The sequence below is a fragment of the Salmo salar genome, chromosome ssa07 (assembly GCF_905237065.1).
Source record: "Salmo salar chromosome ssa07, Ssal_v3.1, whole genome shotgun sequence".
Classification (NCBI taxonomy): Eukaryota; Metazoa; Chordata; class Actinopteri; order Salmoniformes; family Salmonidae; genus Salmo; species Salmo salar.
The window spans coordinates 44,533,377-44,553,874 of record NC_059448.1 but is presented as its reverse complement, the minus strand read 5'-3'; the positions used below and the strand labels follow the sequence as shown (position 1 = coordinate 44,553,874).

Below are 20,498 nucleotides of genomic sequence, written 5' to 3'. Positions count from 1 at the left end.
CACAAATGATAGGCTAGCTATTCTCCCCGGGGCAAAGGCAAACCACATTTAATTTCAACCATTAACCTACATTGCTTGTTTTGGTGCTGTTATGTTCAGAACGACCCTGAGTCTAAGGAGGGGAGGAGCTGTCTACACAATGCATGCTGAGTAATAACCCACTATCTGGTTGCTTTCAGGTAGGCCTATTGTATGTCTGTTTGAATGTCTCTAAAAAACCTGCACAGATATGATATCAAAGTGCATATGTGCTGTCTATGATTTTATTTATTTTAAACGATATAGCGTAAACTCTGCTTATAACCAAGTCTTGAAACAGTGAAATACATAAGCATCAGTGAATAGTAGGCTGCTGGTTGCTTCTCTGGCCAATGTAATTCAATACAACCTTTCTCCTCAGATAAATTGACATTTTGGAAAATGTAGCAAGTTATGCCATTTGGATAGTTCCATAATATAGTATTGTTTTTACATTGGCTAGGCCCATATGGCATCAGCAAAGGCAACAGACGGTTGAGGTGTTGGAAAGCCGTATATCTGTCAGTCTAGTCAGAACCAGGCTAAAAGCTCTCACTAAGTTACTCGAAGTCTTGTGTCTTGGTGGATAGATATTTTCTAACAACTTTTAACAACAATTGAATGGGTAGCAAACTGGAAAGCGAAATTGATAAGGAAGTGAAGAATAACTGCGTTATCCCGCTTTTAAATATTTGACATATTTTTTTTACCGTTATCACGTTTATGTCAAAATTGTCTTCTGGCAAGGCAATCTAGCTACATAAGCATATTGGATCCTAGCGCGAGCTAACATAGCTGGCTAGTACCTCCAAGCTAGCTAAACCATCAGGGGAAAAAAAAACCTTACCTATACAGGGGAAATGCGCTGAAATGAATTACATGTATCAGGAAGTTGATACTAATTTAGTCTGTTTTATTCTCCTTTTTTTGTTCGTGTCCGTGTTTCGGATTTTTCAGAAGGAAGCCCGTTTTTTTCTTGACAGCAAGCCCGTCGCGTCACAGCAAAAGTACCACACAGACTACTAATACGCAGGCGCAGAGCACACCTGGTAGGCTACAACTGTGTTAACCAGGAATTTCTTGAGCAGGGGCCATTAGTTGTATCCTTACATAATAAATGTATAACATTTACGTCTAGGACATCAAATAGGCGCTGAATCCTATGGTTAGGACCAAGAAATGTGAAATATGAATTCACAAATTTTGATAGTTTGTGATTTTGCATTGATGCGATTTTTACAAAACAGCTATTCTGAAATTGTATTGTGTTATGACATAATACAGGCAGAAGTTGCAGTCAATATACAGTTAATCAATTCATTATCCATTATCCCAGAGGGAAGTATGACAATGTTTCCGTTTTGAGTTTTGTCACCCCGAAACAGTAGAAGGCGCTATACACCAATGTTGGTGTTCATCCTATGGACCCAAATGTTGACGCAAGGACAGTCAAAACATGGCTCGAAATTTGTTTTACCGTGCTGCTAATATTGTCCAACTCAGCAGGTTTACACTTCTAGTTGGGTCAAAGTCACTTTGCACGCAAATTCCAGCGGAGCCACTGACTGTCAGACAGCAAAACAATGGAATAAGGTATGCAAATGGTCAACAAACAAACAAAGCTAGTTAGCTAGTTTGACCACTCTGTCGGTGTTTGATTCCTGTGGTCAAATAACTTCTGATATTGGTCAGGCGCCTCTTCTCAAAATGTGTGCCCATGTAGCGCGAATTGTATAGAAGCTGTCCAGTTTGGGCACGCGCTTCCATCTCTTTAATGCAAAACTGATCACCTGATACATTAATTGGTGTATCTCGCTAACTAACGTTAGTAAGCAGTTAGTCCTATAAAAATGTCACTATTACGCTTCAGGTACACAGTGCATTGATCGGTACTGTGCATTGATTTTTGTTCCCCTTCAAGTTATTCTTGCTACTGTAACAGTGTAATTACATGTGCAGGAGTATAACCCTGAACAACCCGAAGAAGAGGAATGCCCTGTCTCTGTCCATGCTGGAATCACTGAGAGGCAACATCCTGGCAGACATCGACAGCGACGACCTCAGAGTCATCGTCATATCAGGTAAGATACCACCAGAGTGCTGATCCATGATCAGATGTGCCCCACTTTGGTCCCCCCTTCATAAACACTGTTGTATTGTGTTATGTGTGTTTCAGCTAAGGGACCAGTGTTCTCCTCTGGGCATGACCTGAAGGAGCTGACATCAGCACAGGGCAGAGATTACCACTTCAAGGTGTTTCAGGCCTGCTCAGAGGTGTGGTTCACTATTGTACTGTATACAAATATACTGTACACACAAACACACATCATCATCATCATTATTGGCAATGAGTCAAATATGATTGTCCTCTGTAGAGTCTGGCTGTACATACAGTACACAGACTCATTCATCTTGTTGTTATTGAAGGTTATGACCCTGATACAAGACATTCCTGTGCCTGTGATTGCCATGGTGAATGGGGTTGCCACAGCAGCAGGATGCCAGCTTGTTGCCAGTTGTGACATTGCCGTGGTGACGGAGAAGTCCACCTTCGCCACGCCAGGGGTCAACGTGGGTCTGTTCTGCTCAACACCAGCCGTGGCAATAGGAAGAGCTGTCCCCAAGAAGGTAAACACACACGCACACAAACACACTCTGTGTAACACTGATATATTCTGATATTTTACAGGTTGCCATGGAGATGCTGTTCACAGGAAGCCCGATCTCGGCTCAGGATGCTTTGCTGCACGGGCTGGTCAGTAAGGTGGTTCCTGAGGAGCGTCTAGAGGAGGAGACGTTAGCCATCGCACGGCGGGTCTGTCAGGCCAGCCGGCCCGTTGTAGCCCTTGGCAAGGCCACCTTCCACAGGTGTGTGTGTCTCTCACTCCACAGATGTTTTACCACACTGTAGCACTCAACCCTTCTGCCTACCATGTATTCATTCCTTGTTTGCTATGTTTCAATGTTTTTGTTGATTTGAGTGGATATCCACTGATATACTTGCATGTGAGGTGTGTGTTTCTCAAACTAGACATTCTAATGTACTTGTCCTCTTGCTCAGTTGTGCACCGGGGCCTCCCACACCTCTTTCTATTTTGGTTAGTGCCAGTTTGCGCTGTTCTGTGAAGGGAGTAGTGCACAGTGTTGTTCGAGATCTTCAGTTTCTTGGCAATTTCTCGCATGGAATAGCCTTAATTTCTCAGAACAAGAATAGACTGACGAGTTTTGGAAGAATGTTCTTTGTTTCTGTCCATTTTGAGCCTGTAATCGAACCCACAAATACTGATGCTCCAGATATTCAACTAGTCTAAAGAAGGACAGTTTTATTGCTTCTTTAATTTTTCAGCTGTGCTAACATAATTGCAAAAGGGTGTTCTAATGATCAGTTAGCCTTTTAAAATGATAAACTTGAATTAGCTAACACAACGTGTGTCATAAGCGTCGTAAGGGACAGACCAAGGCGCAGCGGGTATAGTGCTCATCTTCCTTCTTTATTTAGAGAGAACACTCAAACAAAATAAACAAATGACGAAACAGTTCCGTAAGGCACACAGGCTATACAGAAAACAACTACCCACAAACCCAAAGGAAAAAGGGCTGCCTAAGTATGGCTTCCAATCAGAGACAACGAAAGACACCTGCCTCTGATTGGAAACCATACTCGGCCACACATAGAAAACGAACCTAGAAAATGAAAACTAGAACAAATCCCCTCTAAATAAACCAACCCCAAAACACACAAAAACAACACCCCCTGCCACGCCCTGACTATACTACAATGACAAATGACCCCTTTACTGGTCAGGACGTGACAACGTGCCATTGGAACACAGGAGTGATGGTTGCTGATAATGGGCCTCTGTACGCCTATGTAGATATATTCAAATCAAAATCAAATCAAATTTATTTATATAGCCCTTCGTACATCAGCTGATATCTCAAAGTGCTGTACAGAAACCCAGCCTAAAACCCCAAAACAGCAAGCAATGCATGTGAAAGAAGCACGGTGGCTAGGAAAAACTCCCTAGGAAAAACTCCCTAGAAAGGCCAAAAACCTAGGAAGAAACCTAGAGGAACCAGGCTATGAGGGGTGGCCAGTCCTCTTCTGGCTGTGCCGGGTGGATATTATAACAGAACATGGTCAAGATGTTAAAATGTTCATAAATGACCAGCATGGTCAAATAATAATAATCATAGTAGTTGTCGAGGGTGCAACAAGCACGTCCGGTGAACAGGTCAGGGTTCCATAGCCGCAGGCAGAACAGTTGAAACTGGAGCAGCAGCACGGCCAGGTGGACTGGGGACAGCAAGGAGTCATCATGCCAGGTAGTCCTGAGGCATGGTCCTAGGACTCAGGTCCTCCGAGAGAAAGAGAGAATTAGAGAGAGCATATTTAAATTCACACAGGACACCGGATAAGACAAGAGAAATACTTCAGATGTAACAGACTGACCCTAGCCCCCCGACACATAAACTACTGCAGCATAAATACTGGAGGCTGAGACAGGAGGGATCAGGAGACACTGTGGCCCCATCCGATGAAACCCCCGGACAGGGCCAAACAGGCAGGATATAACCCCACCCACTTTGCCAAAGCACAGCCCCCACACCACTAGAGGGATGTCTCCAACCACCAACTTACCGTCCTAAGACAAGGCCGAGTATAGCCCACAAAGATCTCCGCCACGGCACAACCCAAGGGGGGGGGGGGGCAACCCAGACAGGAAGACCACGTCAGTGACTCAGCCCACTCAAGTGACGCACCCCTCCCATGGACGGCATGGAAGAACACCAGTACGCCAGTGACTCAGCCCCTGTAATAGGGTTAGAGGCAGAGAATCCCAGTGGAGAGAGGGGAACAGGCAAGGCAGAGACAGCAAGGGCGGTTCGTTGCTCCAGCCTTTCCGTTCACCTTCACACTCCTGGGCCAGACTATACTTAATCATAGGACCTACTGAAGAGATAAGTCTTCAGTAAAGACTTAAAGGTTGAGACTGAGTCTGCGTCTCTCACATGGGTAGGCAGACCATTCCATAAAAATGGAGCTCTATAGGAGAAAGCCCTACCTCCAGCTGTTTGCTTAGAAATTCTAGGGACAATTAGGAGGCCTGCGTCTTGTGACCGTAGCGTACGTGTAGGTATGTACGGCAGGACCAAATCGGAAAGATAGGTAGGAGCAAGCCCATGTAATGCTTTGTAGGTTAGCAGTAAAACCTTGAAATCAGCCCTTGCCTTAACAGGAAGCCAGTGTAGGGAGGCTAGCACTGGAGTAATATGATCAAATTTGTTGGTTCTAGTCAGGATTCTAGCAGCCGTATTTAGCACTAACTGAAGTTTATTTAGTGCTTTATCCGGGTAGCCAGAAAGTAGAGCATTGCAATAGTCCAGCCTAGAAGTAACAAAAGCATGGATTAATTATTCAGCGTCATTTTTGGACAGAAAGTTTCTGATTTTTGCAATGTTACGTAGATGGAAAAAAGCTGTCCTTGAAACAGTCTTGATATGTTCTTCAAAAGAGAGATCAGGGTCCAGAATAACGCCGAGGTCCTTCACAGTTTTATTTGAGACGACTGTACAACCATCCAGATTAATTGTCAGATTCAACAGAAGATCTCTTTGTTTTAATTTTGCCCAACCTAGATCGAGGCACAGACACGGTCTCAATGGGGAAAGCTGAGCTGACTACGCTGACTGTGCTAGTGGCAGACTCCACTAAGCTGGCAGGCTGGCTAACAGCCTGCTGCCTGGCCTGCACCCTATTTCATTGTGGAGCTAGAGGAGTTAGAGCCCTGTCTATGTTCGTAGATAAGATGAGAGCACCCCTCCAGCTAGGATGGAGTCCGTCACTCCTCAACAGGCCAGGCTTGGTCCTGTTTGTGGGTGAGTCCCAGAAAGAGGGCCAATTATCTACAAATTCTATCTTTTGGGAGGGGCAGAAAACAGTTTTCAACCAGCGATTGAGTTGTGAGACTCTGCTGTAGAGCTCATCACTCCCCCTAACTGGGAGGGGGCCAGAGACAATTACTCGATGCCGACACATCTTTCTAGCTGATTTACACGCTGAAGCTATGTTGCGCTTGGTGACCTCTGACTGTTTCATCCTAACATCGTTGGTGCCGACGTGGATAACAATATCTCTATACTCTCTACACTCGCCAGTTTTAACTTTAGCCAGCACCGTCTTTAGATTAGCCTTAACGTCGGTAGCCCTGCCCCCTGGTAAACAGTGTATGATCGCTGGATGATTCGTTTTAAGTCTAATACTGCGGGTAATGGAGTCGCCAATGACTAGGGTTTTCAATTTGTCAGAGCTAATGGTGGGAGCCGTCGGCGTCTCAGACCCCACAACGGGAGGAGTAGAGACCAGAGAAGTCTCGGCCTCCGACTCGCTTAATGGGGAGAACCGGTTGAAAGTTTGTCGGTTGAATGAGCGACACCGGTTGAGCATTCCTACAGCGTTTCCCTCCAGAAGCCATGAGAAAGTTGTCCGGCTGCGGGGACCGTGTGAGGGGGTTTATACTAACGTTACTATCTTTACTTACTGGTGGCACAGACACTGTTTCATCCTTTCCTACACTGAAATTGCCCTTGCCTAATGATTGCGTCTGAAGCTGGGCTTGCAGCACAGCTATCCTTGCCGTAAGGCGATCGTTCTCCTGTATATTATAAGTACAACGACTGCAATTAGAAGGCATCATGTTAATGTTACTTAGCTTCGGCTGTTTGAAGTCCTGACGAACCATGTCCAGATAAAACCTCCGGGGTAAAAAAGGTTGAATGAAAAAAGTTGAGTGAGGTAAAAATATACGGTAATGAAAAAGTAAAAACCGTCAGGTAGCAAAGTAAGATCGGCAACAAAAACGCACAGCAGCGTAAACAAGTCTGCAAGTTGTGACCGGAAACAGGTGTGCAATATTCCATAAAAAAAAAAATCTGTTTCCAGCTACAAAAGTAATTTACAACATTAACAATGTCTACACTGTATTTCTAATCAGTTTGATGTTATTTTAAAATGGACAAAAAAAATTGCTTTTCTTCCAAAAACAAGGAAATTTCAAAGTGACCCCAAACTTTTGAATGGTTGTGTACATGTGTAGTTTTATACATAATAGAGTCATTTAATTGAATTCCTCTCCCAGACAGATGGCCCAGGGGCGGGATGCGGCCTACGCTATAGCCTCTCGTGTCATGGTGGATAACCTGGCTCTCAGAGACGGACAGGAGGGGATACGGGCCTTCATAGAGAAACGGAAGCCCGTATGGACAAACAAAGCAGAGAAGGCCCATGATGAGTGATGTCTGCTGGGCTGGCCTACTGTGGCCTGTGAGGGGGCAGCAGCCTATGGACTGGAGAGGGAGCCTGTGGATGGTTGAGGTGTTAAACTTGCCCCCAGTTGGACCTGAACCCATCACAGAACACACAAGTGCTCGAGGAGGACATTTTGAAATTAAATCCTTGTTGATTATTGTTGTGATCTGATGAAGGGATACTGCAGGGCTGTCTTCATGTATGCCCTTAGGAGGGGGTGAGGTGAAGGTTTTAGGAAAGGTAGATACTTGAGATGCACCCATAGTCACGGGACTCACACAGGACATAGATATGGCACTTCTTGTGAGACAGAATGTAAATGTTTAAAGGGGCAATCTGCAGTTGAAACAATTACAATGTGGCCACTGATTTGGTAAAAAGCTGATGGATGGGACTGGAGAAATGTAACTACTCTAAAATTCATAGACAGAGCTATGGATGCAAGGCCTGACCATCCATGAGATAAAATGATATGTTTTGAGGCTATACATTGTTTACAAAGGTGTAAAACATGCTTATATTTGTGTTTCTGATGGGGTAATAAGTCATTAGAACTAAGCTCATGAGGAATGTATTAAGTTGTATTCTTCAAAAATCAATAGGTATATAAAGTGCATTCAGAAAGTAGTCAGACTCCTTGACTTTTTCCAAATTTAGTTATGTTACAGCCTTATTCTAAAATGGATTAAAAAAAAAGCCTTACCCCTCATCAATCTACACACAATACCACATAATGACAAAGAAAAACAGGTTATAATATTTTGCAAATGTAAAAAAAAACATGACATTTACATAAGTATTCAGACCCTTTACTCAGAACTTTATTGAAGAACCATTAGCAGCGATTACAGTCTCAAGTCTTCTTGGGTATGACGCTACAAGCTTAGCACACTTGTATTTGGGGAGTTTCTCTGGAGCAGGTTTTCATCAAGGATCTCACTACTTTGCTCCGTTCAGCTTTCCCACGATCCTGACTAGTCTCCCAGTCCCTGCCACTGAAAAACATCCCCACACATTGATGCTGCCGCCACCATGCTTCACCGTAGGGATGGTGCCAGGTTTCCTCCAGATGTGATATTTGGACTTCAGGCCAAAGAGTTCAATCTTGGTTTCATCAGACCAGAGAAACTTGTTTCTCATGGTCAGAGTCCTTTAGGTGCCTTTTGGTAAACTCCAAGCAGACTGTCATGTGCCTTTTACTGAGGAGTGGCTTCCGTCTGGCCACTATCATAAAGGCCTGATTGGTGGAGTGCTGCAGAGATGGTTGTCCTTCTGGAGGGTTCTCCCATCTCCACAAAAGAAATCTGGAGCTCTGTTAGAGTGACCATCGAGTTCTTGGCCACCTCCCTGACCAAGGCCCTTCTCCCCCGATTGCGCAGTTTAGCTTCCTAGGAAGAATCTTGGTAGTTCATCATTCGGGAGCCCACTGTGTTCTCGGGGACCTTCAACGCTGCAGACATTTTTTTGGTACCCTTCCCCAGATCTGTGCCTCGACACAATCCTGTCTCAGAGCTCTACAGACAATTAGTGCATGTCAGAACAAAAACCGTCAGCTGTGGGATCTTATAGACAGGTGTGTGCCTTTCCAAATGTCAAATCAATTGAATTTACCACAGGTGGAGTCCAATCAAGTTGTACAGTAGAAACATCTCAAGGATGATCAATGGAAACAGGATGTACCCGAGCTCAATTTCAAGTCTCATAGCAAAGGGTCTGAATACCTGTGTAAATAAGGTATTTAAAACATGTATTTGTATATGTTTGCAAACATTTCTCAACCTTTTTTTACATCATTATGGGGTATTGTGTGTGGATTGATTTGAATCATTTTTAGAATAAGGCTGTAACGTAACAAAGTGGAAAAAGTGAAAGGGTCTGAATACTTTGTACTGTATATTTCTGAATTTAAGTTTAAAAAAATGTAGCATTCAAATTACCTCTGTGTTAAACAAAAATAAAATACATTTACTAAAGACCTGATGAGGCCAATCTGCTGATTATTTTATATTTAGACGCATTGAATTGGAAACAGGAGGTATTGTATAATAGATCCTGTGTTTAGTTGAGCCTGAACTGGATAATGAAAGACAACAGGTATGTGAGAGGTTACCTGGTGGCTGTGGGATTGAGGCGTCCATTAAATGTTTAACAGTGGCTGTACTACCACCAAAGAAAGACAGCGCTACTATAGTACAGCAATGTTCCATGTTCTATGCATTAGCACTGTACCACCACATGATGGCACCATTGTATCCCTTGAGCAGCAAAGGTCTGATGAAAGGCCAATTGAGTGGAGTTCAGAATTGAACTTTTTAAATGATCCTATTGCTATGACCAAATTCCTAGTTTGGCCCACATACAAATATTTTGGTCTCAATAAATGAAAAGACAAGACAATGTGCTAAGTGGCAAATATCATGCAACACTCCTTTAAAGCACGTGGGGGGTCCTAGAAAAATGGCCTGTATAATCCTTCAAGAAAAAAAGGTCCGTAAAATTAAGCTGAGGGTGTTGGCAGCTGCATAGGGTTGGAAGAGGGTGCAATTAGTTTCTCCACTAGAGGGTAGTATTTCCTCATATCAGCAGATTAATAATGTTGGCACTTTGTTATCCTCTGTCCAGGGATATAAATCACTAGCCAGTATTCTGCGTGAGCTTTGTGGCTCATGCATGTAGAATATGTATGAAGACACTTCACTGATGTATGAAGGGAATAGCAATAACATTCTTACAGAAATAAATCCACACACAAATATACAGACACATCAGAAATGCACACCCCAATTTGTTTTATTAAGTAAAGAAAAGTCTCTGAAGAATGACCTGATAAGCCATGTTTGCAATTAATTATTTAACAAAAAAAGGAATGACTTATTTGCATGTTCAAATAATTATAACCGTTTGAGAACGATAAGCATTGTATCAAAAAGTACATAGTTGAGAATCAGCAATAGAAGGGTAGGTGTTTGAGTATGAATTCAAATGTGTGACGTCACACTACAAAGTAGTATGTACACGTCAGTAAGTATTGATGTGTGTATATGGAATGATTTAATATGTAAGTGCTGGTAACTGAACAGCAGTGAATATGACTGCTGAAAATACAAGACATGACTTGGCAATTAAAGCATATTGCGGCTTAGTAAGTACTGCAATACCAGTACACATTCCCCCTCTATAGAAACCTCTTGCAGCTAGCTGACACCTACTCTGTGGTGATGAAAATACTGTACTGTTAATATGCAATTAATGTTCATGTAAACTTTTCAGAGGGAAGTAAATCGTACATTACTTCAGGGGAGAAACGGGGTGTTTTCTCTACGGACGACAAAACAGTTCACTGTTGATAGAGTTTACAGTCTCAATATGGGGTATAAAGCAGACACTGGCCTCGATATCCAAACATACTGTACACACTATTTGGGTTACAGAAATGCTTTGCAATGACTACAAATTACAGTGGTCGCTAAACTGAGCGACAACAGAATAATCTCAATGAAAAAATAAAGTTTTAAAAACCGTCGTTATACAGTAGAGGTGCTTCAAAATTGAAATGATTTATTTTCAACAATGATTTTAATTGTCACTGTTCCGTAATTCTATTATTTGACATAGCTTTGTTTCTTCTCTCTGAAAAATAAGATATTCACAAGCATATAGAGTAAATTGACCTCTAAAGTAGATATTTTGGAAGTAACTCATAAAAAAAATTAAGATGGAAAAGAAAAATCGAATCACTGAGTTTGTCTCGCCAGGAGAATTGTCTCCTGCTACTCATAACGGTTCAATAACCCAGTATATAAACAAAACATCATTTACTGTACATTTTCAACTCTAAAAGATAGATATACATATATACTTTTAACTCCTGTCATTAATGATTTAACATCCAAAAAATAAAAGAATCAATCTTCAGTGGGTTTTTAAAAGGGATCCATAAAAACATCAGAAGCTGGTATACTGCAGCATTCACGATGCAGTATGACTTTTAAAAAGGTCAGTACATCACATATAAAGCACAAACAAACCAAACTAAAACTCCTTAACTCTAGTAGGACTACCGCTTGTCTCTGCAGCCACAGTGTCAGTGACTACACCTCAGTGTCTTTCTATTCCTCTCTCTCTCCTCTCACAGCAACATAGACTCCTGCATGGTGAACGCCTCTGGTGCGTGCCTGTAGTGTGGTCCTCCGAACAGCGGGGGGAGCTGCTGCCTCATGGTGGGCTGTTGCTGCTGCTCGTGGAACTGTGTCCTGTAGTGAGCCAGGCCGTCAGGGAAGGTGAACTCCTGCACGGGGGACATCTGGGCCCTCTGGAAGCTGGGGGAGCGGGGTACACCTCCAGGGGCACGTGTCATGTCACCACCTTCCTGCTGCCCCCACGGCTGCACCTCCGCTGCCCCTCCCCGGCCTGGCCCCTCAGGCAGGTAGGGCGGGGTCTGCTCCCCTCTCCTGCGCCCCTCGTACCTGTTGTAGTCAACAGGAGGGTACACCGGATAGGCAGCTGCAGCGGAGGTGAGCCGTGTGGGCTGACGCAGGTATGTGGAGGCGTTACTACCAGGGCTGTCCAGCTGCTGTATGCTGCGGGGGGCCAGCGGGGCTACAATGGTCCGGGGGGGCTGGGCTGAGCTGGGAGGCTGCCTGTGGGTGGTGGCATAGGAGTTGTTCATGAGAGCCTTCTCCGGAGAGTGGCTGGGCCGCTGGGTGGTGACGTACGCCCTCTCCCCATACATCAGACCCATAGGTGGGGTGCCTCGGGAGGGCGGGGGGCCGTAGTGCCTGTCCTCTCCCAGTCCCCTCTGCTCAAGGCTCACACTGTACGGAGGGTAGTGGAGTGGCACCATAGCAGGCCGACCGGGGGAGTACTGCTGGGGGGGCGTGTGGTACTGGCTCTGGCCGTTGGGGTGGACATAGGGTTTACCCCCCGCAGGGCTGTTGAGGGACAGGGCAGCGGGGGTGAGGTGTTTGGCCTGCCTAGCCACTGGTCCTATGGAGACCATGCTCCCTTGCAGGCTGGGGGTGTGAGTGGGGGGTAGGGACGGTGTCTCGCTGCGCCTCATCTGCGACGGTGGCCTCTCCAGCTCCAGGACCTCCACAAAGTCCTGCTCTGCCCCCCCGGGCACGTTGTCGTACTGAGAGGCGTTGGAGCCGCGGTTGGAGCCTGGGATCAAGCCCCTGGAGCGGGGCCGGCGGTTGAGCAGCAGGGTGTCGTCAGGGCTGGAGGGGGCCGGGGAACCACCGCGGCTCAGCTGGATCTCCCTGGCCGCCGCGGCCTTGGCCGCCTCCAGCTTGGTCTCGGAGGGTTTGACCCAGCGCGGGGCGATGTCTTTACGGGAGCTGCTGGAGGCGGCATTGGAGTTGTGGTTGGCTGTAGCGTGGTTCTGAGGCTTCCCTCCATCCACCACTTTTGTAGGAGGGTTGGGGTGTGGCAAGGGAGAGGGCGCCGGGGACGGTGTAGGTGTGAACCCTCTCTCTGGGGTAGCGAGGGGGGGGACGGAGGGCTGTTTGCAGTGTGGGTCGAGGTGGACGGAGTTCTCTCCAGACCCCCGTGATCTGGCCTCCCTCTTCTCAGCCTTGTGCTGCCGGACCAGCTTCTCCAGGGAGTCCCTGCGTGCCCGGCTGGGGGGTCGGCTGTCCCGCTGGCGCTCGGGGGAGGGGCTGGGCGCTTTTGGGGGCTCGGCCGGCTGGGCGTGGCTCTGACCATTCGCCACGTGGTTCTGGTTCACCGCCGGCTCTGGGGGAAGCTGCCCAAGAAGCTTCTTGGGATACTCGTCCTCTTTACCTGCACAGATACAACAGACAGACGGGTTAGAGCACCTGGAGGGAGAACACAAAATGGAAAAGGCATGTTTTCAAACGATGAATATTAAAAAAAGGGCAATATGGATTCATGCAACATCACTGCCGACGGGGGGTGAAAATAAAGAGAGAATTACATTCACCACAACACTGAATAATCACGTCTCCACAGGCGAGAAGCCAACCAAGGACAAAACACAACATCTGAAATATATATCTGATATTCAATACCCAGTGCGAGCCAGAGGCGTCCAATTAGGAAGTGCCATTCAAAAGTGTAGACTGAAATAAGATGTTTTCACTCAGTTCCATTAAAATGTACTTAGCTGCAGCAGGCCGACTTCAAAAGGTCAGAGTGAAATGAGCTAACGGTCTGTCCTTAAAGACTTTAGAGGCACTTGTAAGGGGGTAAGGTAGGAAACATGGCTGAGTTAGCACTTAAGGACAAAAACCATAAATATATCAACTCCATGCAGTTTTAAACTCTTATTACTTGATGAGTATATTATTACTACTACTACATAATCATATCTACCAGTGTCATGAAAAGAAAGTACAGTACAGGTGACACAGATATACAGAAAAACAGACAGTGAAGGTGTGACACTGGATGTGTTGGGCTCTGGTAGGAACAGTGTGTCCACAATCACCATAGAAACCAGGAGACACGAGCTAGAGAAGAGGAAGTGATGTGACAGGACCGGGAAGTGTGGTGAGTTTGAACCTGGAAGTGCTGTCACTGACCGGTATTGAATCCACAAACTAAAGTGGCTCTCCATTGTGTAAGAAAGTGTCCCATTTCCCTGTCCGTAGACTGAATGGGTGAAAACAATATGGAGAAACTCTGCCTGTAAGTCACAGCATCCATCACTCCTACACAGCTTCCTGTCCTTCTCTACTATCACTTAGAACCACTGATCTGAAAAGCCTGGACGAGGGAAATAATGGCGCTTTGGTTAGGGATAAAGGAAAGGAGACAAGAAGCGGAAGCCATTCAAATTTATTGGGATACAGCTGAGATCAGTGCTTTATTGCTCTCACCCATCCAGTCTTCTCAGTTTGGACTCAGGAGAGGAAGCCACTTGAGAGTATTGAGGATTCACCCAGGAAATGTGTTCACTGACAGGTGCTTTAGGGTTTCCAAGTTAAGGGTAGGATGCAGTCTCCACCCCACATTCAAACGTAAAACACAGACAATAACCTATTCAAACCTTTGTTTAGCTTCTCATTAAAAACCTCATCCAACAATTTAACTGTCAAAGTTGGAAGAGTTTTGGCTTCTGAATCTTCATTTCTCAACATGACGTGTGGTTGGTTCACTAGTAGCAGATGGGTTGAAGATGAGCGCCGAGTGCTGCAGTCGAACAAAAAGCCTCCGCTGTTGGATGATACTTATTATCCTGTCACCAGGAAGAGAAAATAGCTCTCTCACTGTGTGTGTGTACACACACCCAGGGTGGTAAGATGCCACACTACATTAGGACATTCGGAGGTTAAGCCATTATGTAGCCTTCAATGTTGAGCGGTGACCAGTCAAAGCTTCAGGCGAGATGTATCTTACTAACTGAAAGTATTGACTCAAAGTATGGCAGCTTAAATGGTTACTCCTGTACTGATAATGACTATCTGCAGTACCTCGCTAAAAGCAGTCAGTGACAAAGAGGGTGGTAGTAATAGAGAAGGACAATCCCTCCACTACAAGACTCCAAGGTAGCTTTACCAATAGTAGCCTGGCCTGAGGTGCAGTAGCTACTGCACAAGGTTGCGGTAACATTGGGAGAATGTTCTGTAAGAGAAGCCCAGGGCTGCTGGACAGACAGGCGACAGACAGACAGACGGAAAACGGAGGGAGGGACGGATGGACAGATGATGAAACAGGGGAACACCAGTCAGGATAGCCCACCGGTTACTGTCGTAGGAGGGGATGTGGCCCCCACTCCCACCCACACTTTTGTAGGCTGGGCCGAACCATTGGGAGAAGAGGGAGAAGAGGCAGATTAAGCAAGAGACAGAAAGCAAGATGAGACACAGACTGCTGTCACTATATACTACTACCACTGGTAATACTACTACACAGTAGCCAGCAGGAGAGCTGTGTGTGTGTGTGTGTGTGTGTGTGTGTGTGTGTGTGTGTGTGAGAACTGGAACTGTGTGGTTGAGGGTGAATGTAAGTGAAGTAACATATGCAGGGTGATACATCCGTTTGTGTGTGTGTGTTGATATTTTGAGCTTGTGTGCGGCAGTTGTCTGATCTGTGTGTGTGGGACAATTTGTAGCCTACTGTAATCTGTGTGTGTATAAGATGTGTTGGTGGGCAGAAGGCTACCTGGTGCGGCCAGCTCCAGTTTGGACCTCCTTAGCTCCACCATGTTGTTCTGCAGCTGCTCAATCACAAAGTCATCCTCAAAGAAGAAGTCCTTGGCCAGAGTCACCTGCAGAAACTCAACCAGGTCCTCCATAGACAGCTTCAACAGGTGCTCTGCAAACACACACACAGTGTGAGAACACTTTCTCCTGTGCAGTTTGAGGACAGTCACAGATCTTAAGAGATTAGCGGAGGTGGTTCAGTGAACATGATGAGCAACTATGCCTGAGACCTGAAGCTGGGGCTTTAGTTCAGCGGGCTAAAACAGTGGTCACAATGGCACAATCCTACTGTTCTGGTCTTACTCTTGTGCAGTTTGAGGACCGTGTAGGACATGGCGGTCAGAACTCTCTCTCCCTCCAGGATATAGATGTCCCAGATCCGCAGGGTCAGAGTGAAGGGGGTCTGAGGGAGAGAGAGACGGAGAGGAAGAAAGATAATTAGAGAAAGAGATAGGGAGAGAATGAGAGAGCCAGAAAGGAGAAAATATATTTTCAGAATATATTTAAACACTTTCTTTTGCCCAACACCCGCAGTAGGCATGGTGTGATAATGACTGATGCTTTACAAAGACATATTCAGAAAAGCTGCAGGCCTAAAGGATACAGAGAGAAGGGGATGTGATTCAGCCACTCACCCTGTCTAACATTCTGATACAGAGGGAAGGGGATGTGATTCAGCCACTCACCCTGTCTAACATTCTGATACAGAGGGAAGGGGATGTGATTCAGCCACTCACCCTGTCTAACATTCTGATACAGAGGGAAGGGGATGTGATTCAGCCACTCACCCTGTCTAACATTCTGATACAGAGGGAAGGGGATGTGATTCAGCTACTCACCCTGTCTAACATTCTGATACAGAGGGAAGGGGATGTGATTCAGCCACTCACCCTGTCTAACATTCTGATACAGAGGGAAGGGGATGTGATTCAGCCACTCACCCTGTCTAACATTCTGATACAGAGGGAAGGGGATGTGATTCAGCCACTCACCCTGTCTAACATTCTGATACAGAGGGAAGGGGATGTGATTCAGCCACTCACCCTGTCTAACATTCTGATACAGAGGGAAGGGGATGTGATTCAGCCACTCACCCTGTCTAACATTCTGATACAGAGGGAAGGGGATGTGATTCAGCCACTCACCCTGTCTAACATTCTGATACAGAGGGAAGGGGATGTGATTCAGCCACTCACCCTGTCTAACATTCTGATACAGAGGGAAGGGGATGTGATTCAGCCACTCACCCTGTCTAACATTCTGATACAGAGGGAAGGGGATGTGATTCAGCCACTCACCCTGTCTAACATTCTGATACAGAGGGAAGGGGATGTGATTCAGCTACTCACCCTGTCTAACATTCTGATACAGAGGGAAGGGGATGTGATTCAGCCACTCACCCTGTCTAACATTCTGATACAGAGGGAAGGGGATGTGATTCAGCCACTCACCCTGTCTAACATTCTGATACAGAGGGAAGGGGATGTGATTCAGCCACTCACCCTGTCTAACATTCTGATACAGAGGGAAGGGGATGTGATTCAGCCACTCACCCTGTCTAACATTCTGATACAGAGGGAAGGGGATGTGATTCAGTCACTCACCCTGTCCAGGAAACACTGGAAGAACCACTTCATAGTGTACAGGCTGGTGAACACCTCCTGTGTGTCCTGAAACAAAGGTCAATGAGCCATTACCACTCCGTGTGTGTGTGTGTGTGTGTGTGTGTGTGTGTGTGTGTGTGTGTGTGTGTGTGTGTGTGTGTGTGTGTGTGTGTGTGTGTATTTAAACAGTGGCCTTGGTTTAACAGCAGTGGTGAATCCGCCAATGTGCCCAAGGCCCCATATTAAAAGCAGAATAAAAGCCATTTCTGTGTGTGCATGGTTGTGTGTGTAGACATGGCATTTCTCTCTCATTCCACCACCCTTTAATCTCAACACATCAAAGGCTGCTGCTGTGGCACTCAACTCAGTCCCCCATACCAGCAGGCTTAGGGCTGTCATTTATATACCACTACCCCCTGCCCCAGGCTGTGTGTGTGTGTGTGTGTGCGCTCTGCGGGCCTCACCAGGTGTGACTTCAGTTTGGGCATCATCTTCTTGAGGATGCGGTCATGGTGCTCCTGGAAGCGCATCAGCTTGGGGAAGCCGGGGATAAAAAACCCTAGAGGGGAGGAGATCACAGAGCATTTTATCAAATGGAGGAAATGAGTGTGGTGGTTCTCCTTGTGTGTGTGTGGGTCTGAATGGAAGGGACGTGAGATTGGGCGAGCTCTATAGATATCTGGTAAGAAGTTGTAAGGGAGGGTTCTCTAGAAATATGTTTCCTCACATTTTATGGGGCCCAGAAGAGACAGCCTAAGTCCTTGAAAGGTATGTGAGAGTGTGTGTGTGTGTATACAGTGTGCGAGTGTGTTTATATTCTATCCATATGGCACGTTCCTGTGTCAGTGGGGTCACGTTGGCCTTAAGGAATGTTTGGAGTAAAAGACCAGAGCTAACTATCCTATGTGGTCTAGGGCGTGGCTGTTCATGCCTACTTAGTGTCTGGTCTAGTATGCTACCCCTGAATTGACTTGTATCCCATATGGTGCACATGTATGGCATGGCTTAGGCGTGGGCTATTGCATGACGGTCTAAAGCTTCTATAGGATGTTACACAGTGTGTAGTGTGTGTGTTTTGGTGTGTTTACCGTGCATGGCGTGTTTCTGTCCAGACAGCAGTTTGACCAGAGCCCAGAAGGCATCCTCTTCATTCATATAGATGAGCAACAGAGCAGTGATCTGACTCATGCCCTGGCAGTACCCCACCTCCTATACACACACACACACACACAGTTTTATAATGTACAGACAAACACGCATGCAAAACTGCACACAAACTCACTTCTCTATATCTACACAGGAACAGAAGAGGTCGGTGGATGGAGAGAACAGGGGAGGATGATCAGGAGGAGCTGGATGAGGGGATAAAAGATGGACGAGGCTGTAGAAAACAGTTGATTGGGGAAAGGAGAGGTAGGGTAAAGAAAAGAGGAAGCGTTGAGGTGTCGGGGGAGTCGTTCTGGAACGTGTGTAGTGTGACTCACCGTGTTGTACACGGAGTAGGCTGTTAGGACGTGGAACAGAGCCTGCTGCCTGAAAACAACAACAAACAGTCAACCTACTAACGACTAGACATCATCTGATGGAAGTGCAGGTTAACTAACAGGAACACCTCAGGAGCTTCCCAACTGATCCCAAAAAGCTGTTGAATTCAGGTTGCTTTTTTATTTAACCAGGTTAGTCTCCTTGAGATAAATTGTATTTTTCAAGAGAGATCTGGTCTTCTCTCATCATTCAAATGCTCTAATAGTCGTATTGTCTTCTAAATGAGATGAACAAATGGATTAATGATTTTTACTTCCTATATTTGGCAACCTTTGTGTTTGAGGTAGTTGGAAGTTTTATGCTTTCATGGTATAGCTGTGTTTGAGGTAGTTGGTAGTTGTATTGTGTCCTGGTCAGTATCGAGGCAATGTGTTTAGTTACTGTGAGGCTGTGCCTGCCAGGTACGTGCTGCTCTCTGACTCTGCAGGCCACAGAGTTTATTTCCCAGGGGCCCTTGGTTCTGGCTCTCTCCATGACGTCATCAAGCAGAAGTAAAAACACAGAAAAGGGACGTGTGTCCTCTCACTTCCTTATAGGGAAATGTCAATGTCAGCCATGGCCCAGGCTACGACCAGGGTTTTCTTCTTGTCAGGGCACACGGTCAAGAAAAACTCCAGGCCCTAATTAAAGGTACTATTCTGTAGTGACTAAGTGTAGATGTTGTACTTCTCATCACCTGGAGTATGAGAAACTGACTTGACGTCATAGTGGTGCATGAACATGACGTGGTCCCTGTGTGTGTGTGTGTGTGTGTGTGTAGACAGTTGGAGGGAGATACTGACTTGACGTCGTAGCGGGTCATGAACATGACGTGGTCCCTGTAGGTTCGGTTCACATCCAGGTCAATCTGACGGACGTCAGGAGACAGACCTCGAGCCCTGAGCTTCAGCTTCTACACACAGGAAGCACAACACAGAGTCACTGAGGGAGTGTGTGTGAGAGTTTGTGAGAGTGAAATACAAAGGAATAAAACTACTCATCCATCCCGCAAATGTTTATTGAGTTATAATAAAGCTCAGTTGTGAATAGAAACTCAGTATTCCAGTGCTGAGACACACACACACACACACACACACACACACACACACACACACACCTCCCCCCGTAATAATGGATGAAGCTCTGAAATCTAATAAGTCCAGGGTTTGCCGCCCTGGTTATGAATGTTAATGAGGCCTGGGCTATAATGAAGCTGGCTGAGTGGAGAGGGACACTAGGAGAGTCAGTGTGAATGTGTATAGTTCCTACATGACTTTGCCCAGGGAGGAAGGGTGTTAGTCCTAGAGAGTACTATAATTCAGGGAGGAAGGATGTTAGTCCTAGAGAGTACTATAATTCAGGGAGGAAGGATGTTAGTCCTAGAGAGTACTATAATTCAGGGAGGAAGGATGTTAGTCCTAGAGAGTACTATAATTCAGGGAGGAAGGATGTTAGTCCTAGAGAGTACTATAATTCAGGGAGGAAGGATGTTAGTCCTAGAGAGTACTATAATTCAGGGAGGAAGGATGTTAGTCCTAGAGAGTACTATAATTCAGGGAGGAAGGATGTTAGTCCTAGAGAGTACTATAATTCAGGGAGGAAGGATGTTAGTCCTAGAGAGTACTATAATTCAGGGAGGAAGGATGTTAGTCCTAGAGAGTACTATAATTCAGGGAGGAAGGATGTTAGTCCTAGAGAGTACTATAATTCTCTGCTGTGACCTTCTGGCTCGTGTTTCCATAACGTACCTCGTAGAAGTCTTTCTTCTCCTCCTTTATTTTGGGAACGTCGAGGAGCAGACACCACACCTCTCCTCGGAGCTGTAGGGGAATTCCCTTATAGATCCGCCTCACCAGCTGGAGGGAGACATGGATACGG

The 20,498-nt window shown here is 45.8% G+C and overlaps 3 protein-coding genes across 7 annotated transcripts in view; 1 reads left to right on the top strand and 2 right to left on the bottom strand.

Annotated features, from left to right (window-relative positions):
* Positions 1-1,030, bottom strand: part of LOC106609341 (solute carrier family 41 member 2-like) — a 32,702-nt gene extending 31,672 nt beyond the window's left edge. The window contains 1 exon segment of the mRNA XM_014208073.2: positions 866-1,030. The gene's annotated coding sequence lies outside the window, so the exon portion shown is untranslated.
* LOC106609342 (enoyl-CoA hydratase domain-containing protein 3, mitochondrial) lies at positions 109-7,954 on the top strand. 3 transcript variants are annotated; one of them, XM_045722037.1, is made up of 6 exons: positions 109-179; positions 1,978-2,099; positions 2,195-2,292; positions 2,446-2,646; positions 2,708-2,886; positions 7,158-7,954. In XM_045722037.1, exons 2-6 carry the CDS (start codon positions 2,027-2,029, stop codon positions 7,312-7,314), a joined length of 708 nt encoding a protein of 235 aa, XP_045577993.1. In that variant the 5' UTR covers positions 109-179; positions 1,978-2,026; the 3' UTR covers positions 7,315-7,954. The 3 variants fall into 3 exon arrangements, with proteins under 3 accessions (XP_045577993.1, XP_014063551.1, XP_014063550.1); XM_014208076.2 differs by lacking the exon at positions 109-179 and adding an exon at positions 1,365-1,611 and having other exon boundaries at positions 7,162-7,954; XM_014208075.2 differs by lacking the exon at positions 109-179 and adding an exon at positions 1,365-1,611.
* A 2,145-nt stretch (positions 7,955-10,099) lies between these two features.
* LOC106609340 (USP6 N-terminal-like protein) overlaps positions 10,100-20,498 on the bottom strand; it is a 67,031-nt gene continuing 56,632 nt past the window's right edge. For all 3 annotated transcript variants that reach the window (XM_014208072.2, XM_014208070.2, XM_014208071.2), the window contains 9 exons: positions 20,369-20,476; positions 19,424-19,533; positions 18,581-18,629; positions 18,185-18,305; positions 17,561-17,655; positions 17,097-17,162; positions 15,796-15,895; positions 15,452-15,604; positions 10,100-13,108 (listed from right to left, as the gene is read on the bottom strand). In XM_014208072.2, coding sequence (XP_014063547.2) covers positions 11,457-13,108; positions 15,452-15,604; positions 15,796-15,895; positions 17,097-17,162; positions 17,561-17,655; positions 18,185-18,305; positions 18,581-18,629; positions 19,424-19,533; positions 20,369-20,476 — 2,454 coding nt within the window. In that variant the 3' untranslated portion in view covers positions 10,100-11,456. The remainder of the gene's footprint in view (positions 13,109-15,451; positions 15,605-15,795; positions 15,896-17,096; positions 17,163-17,560; positions 17,656-18,184; positions 18,306-18,580; positions 18,630-19,423; positions 19,534-20,368; positions 20,477-20,498) is intronic.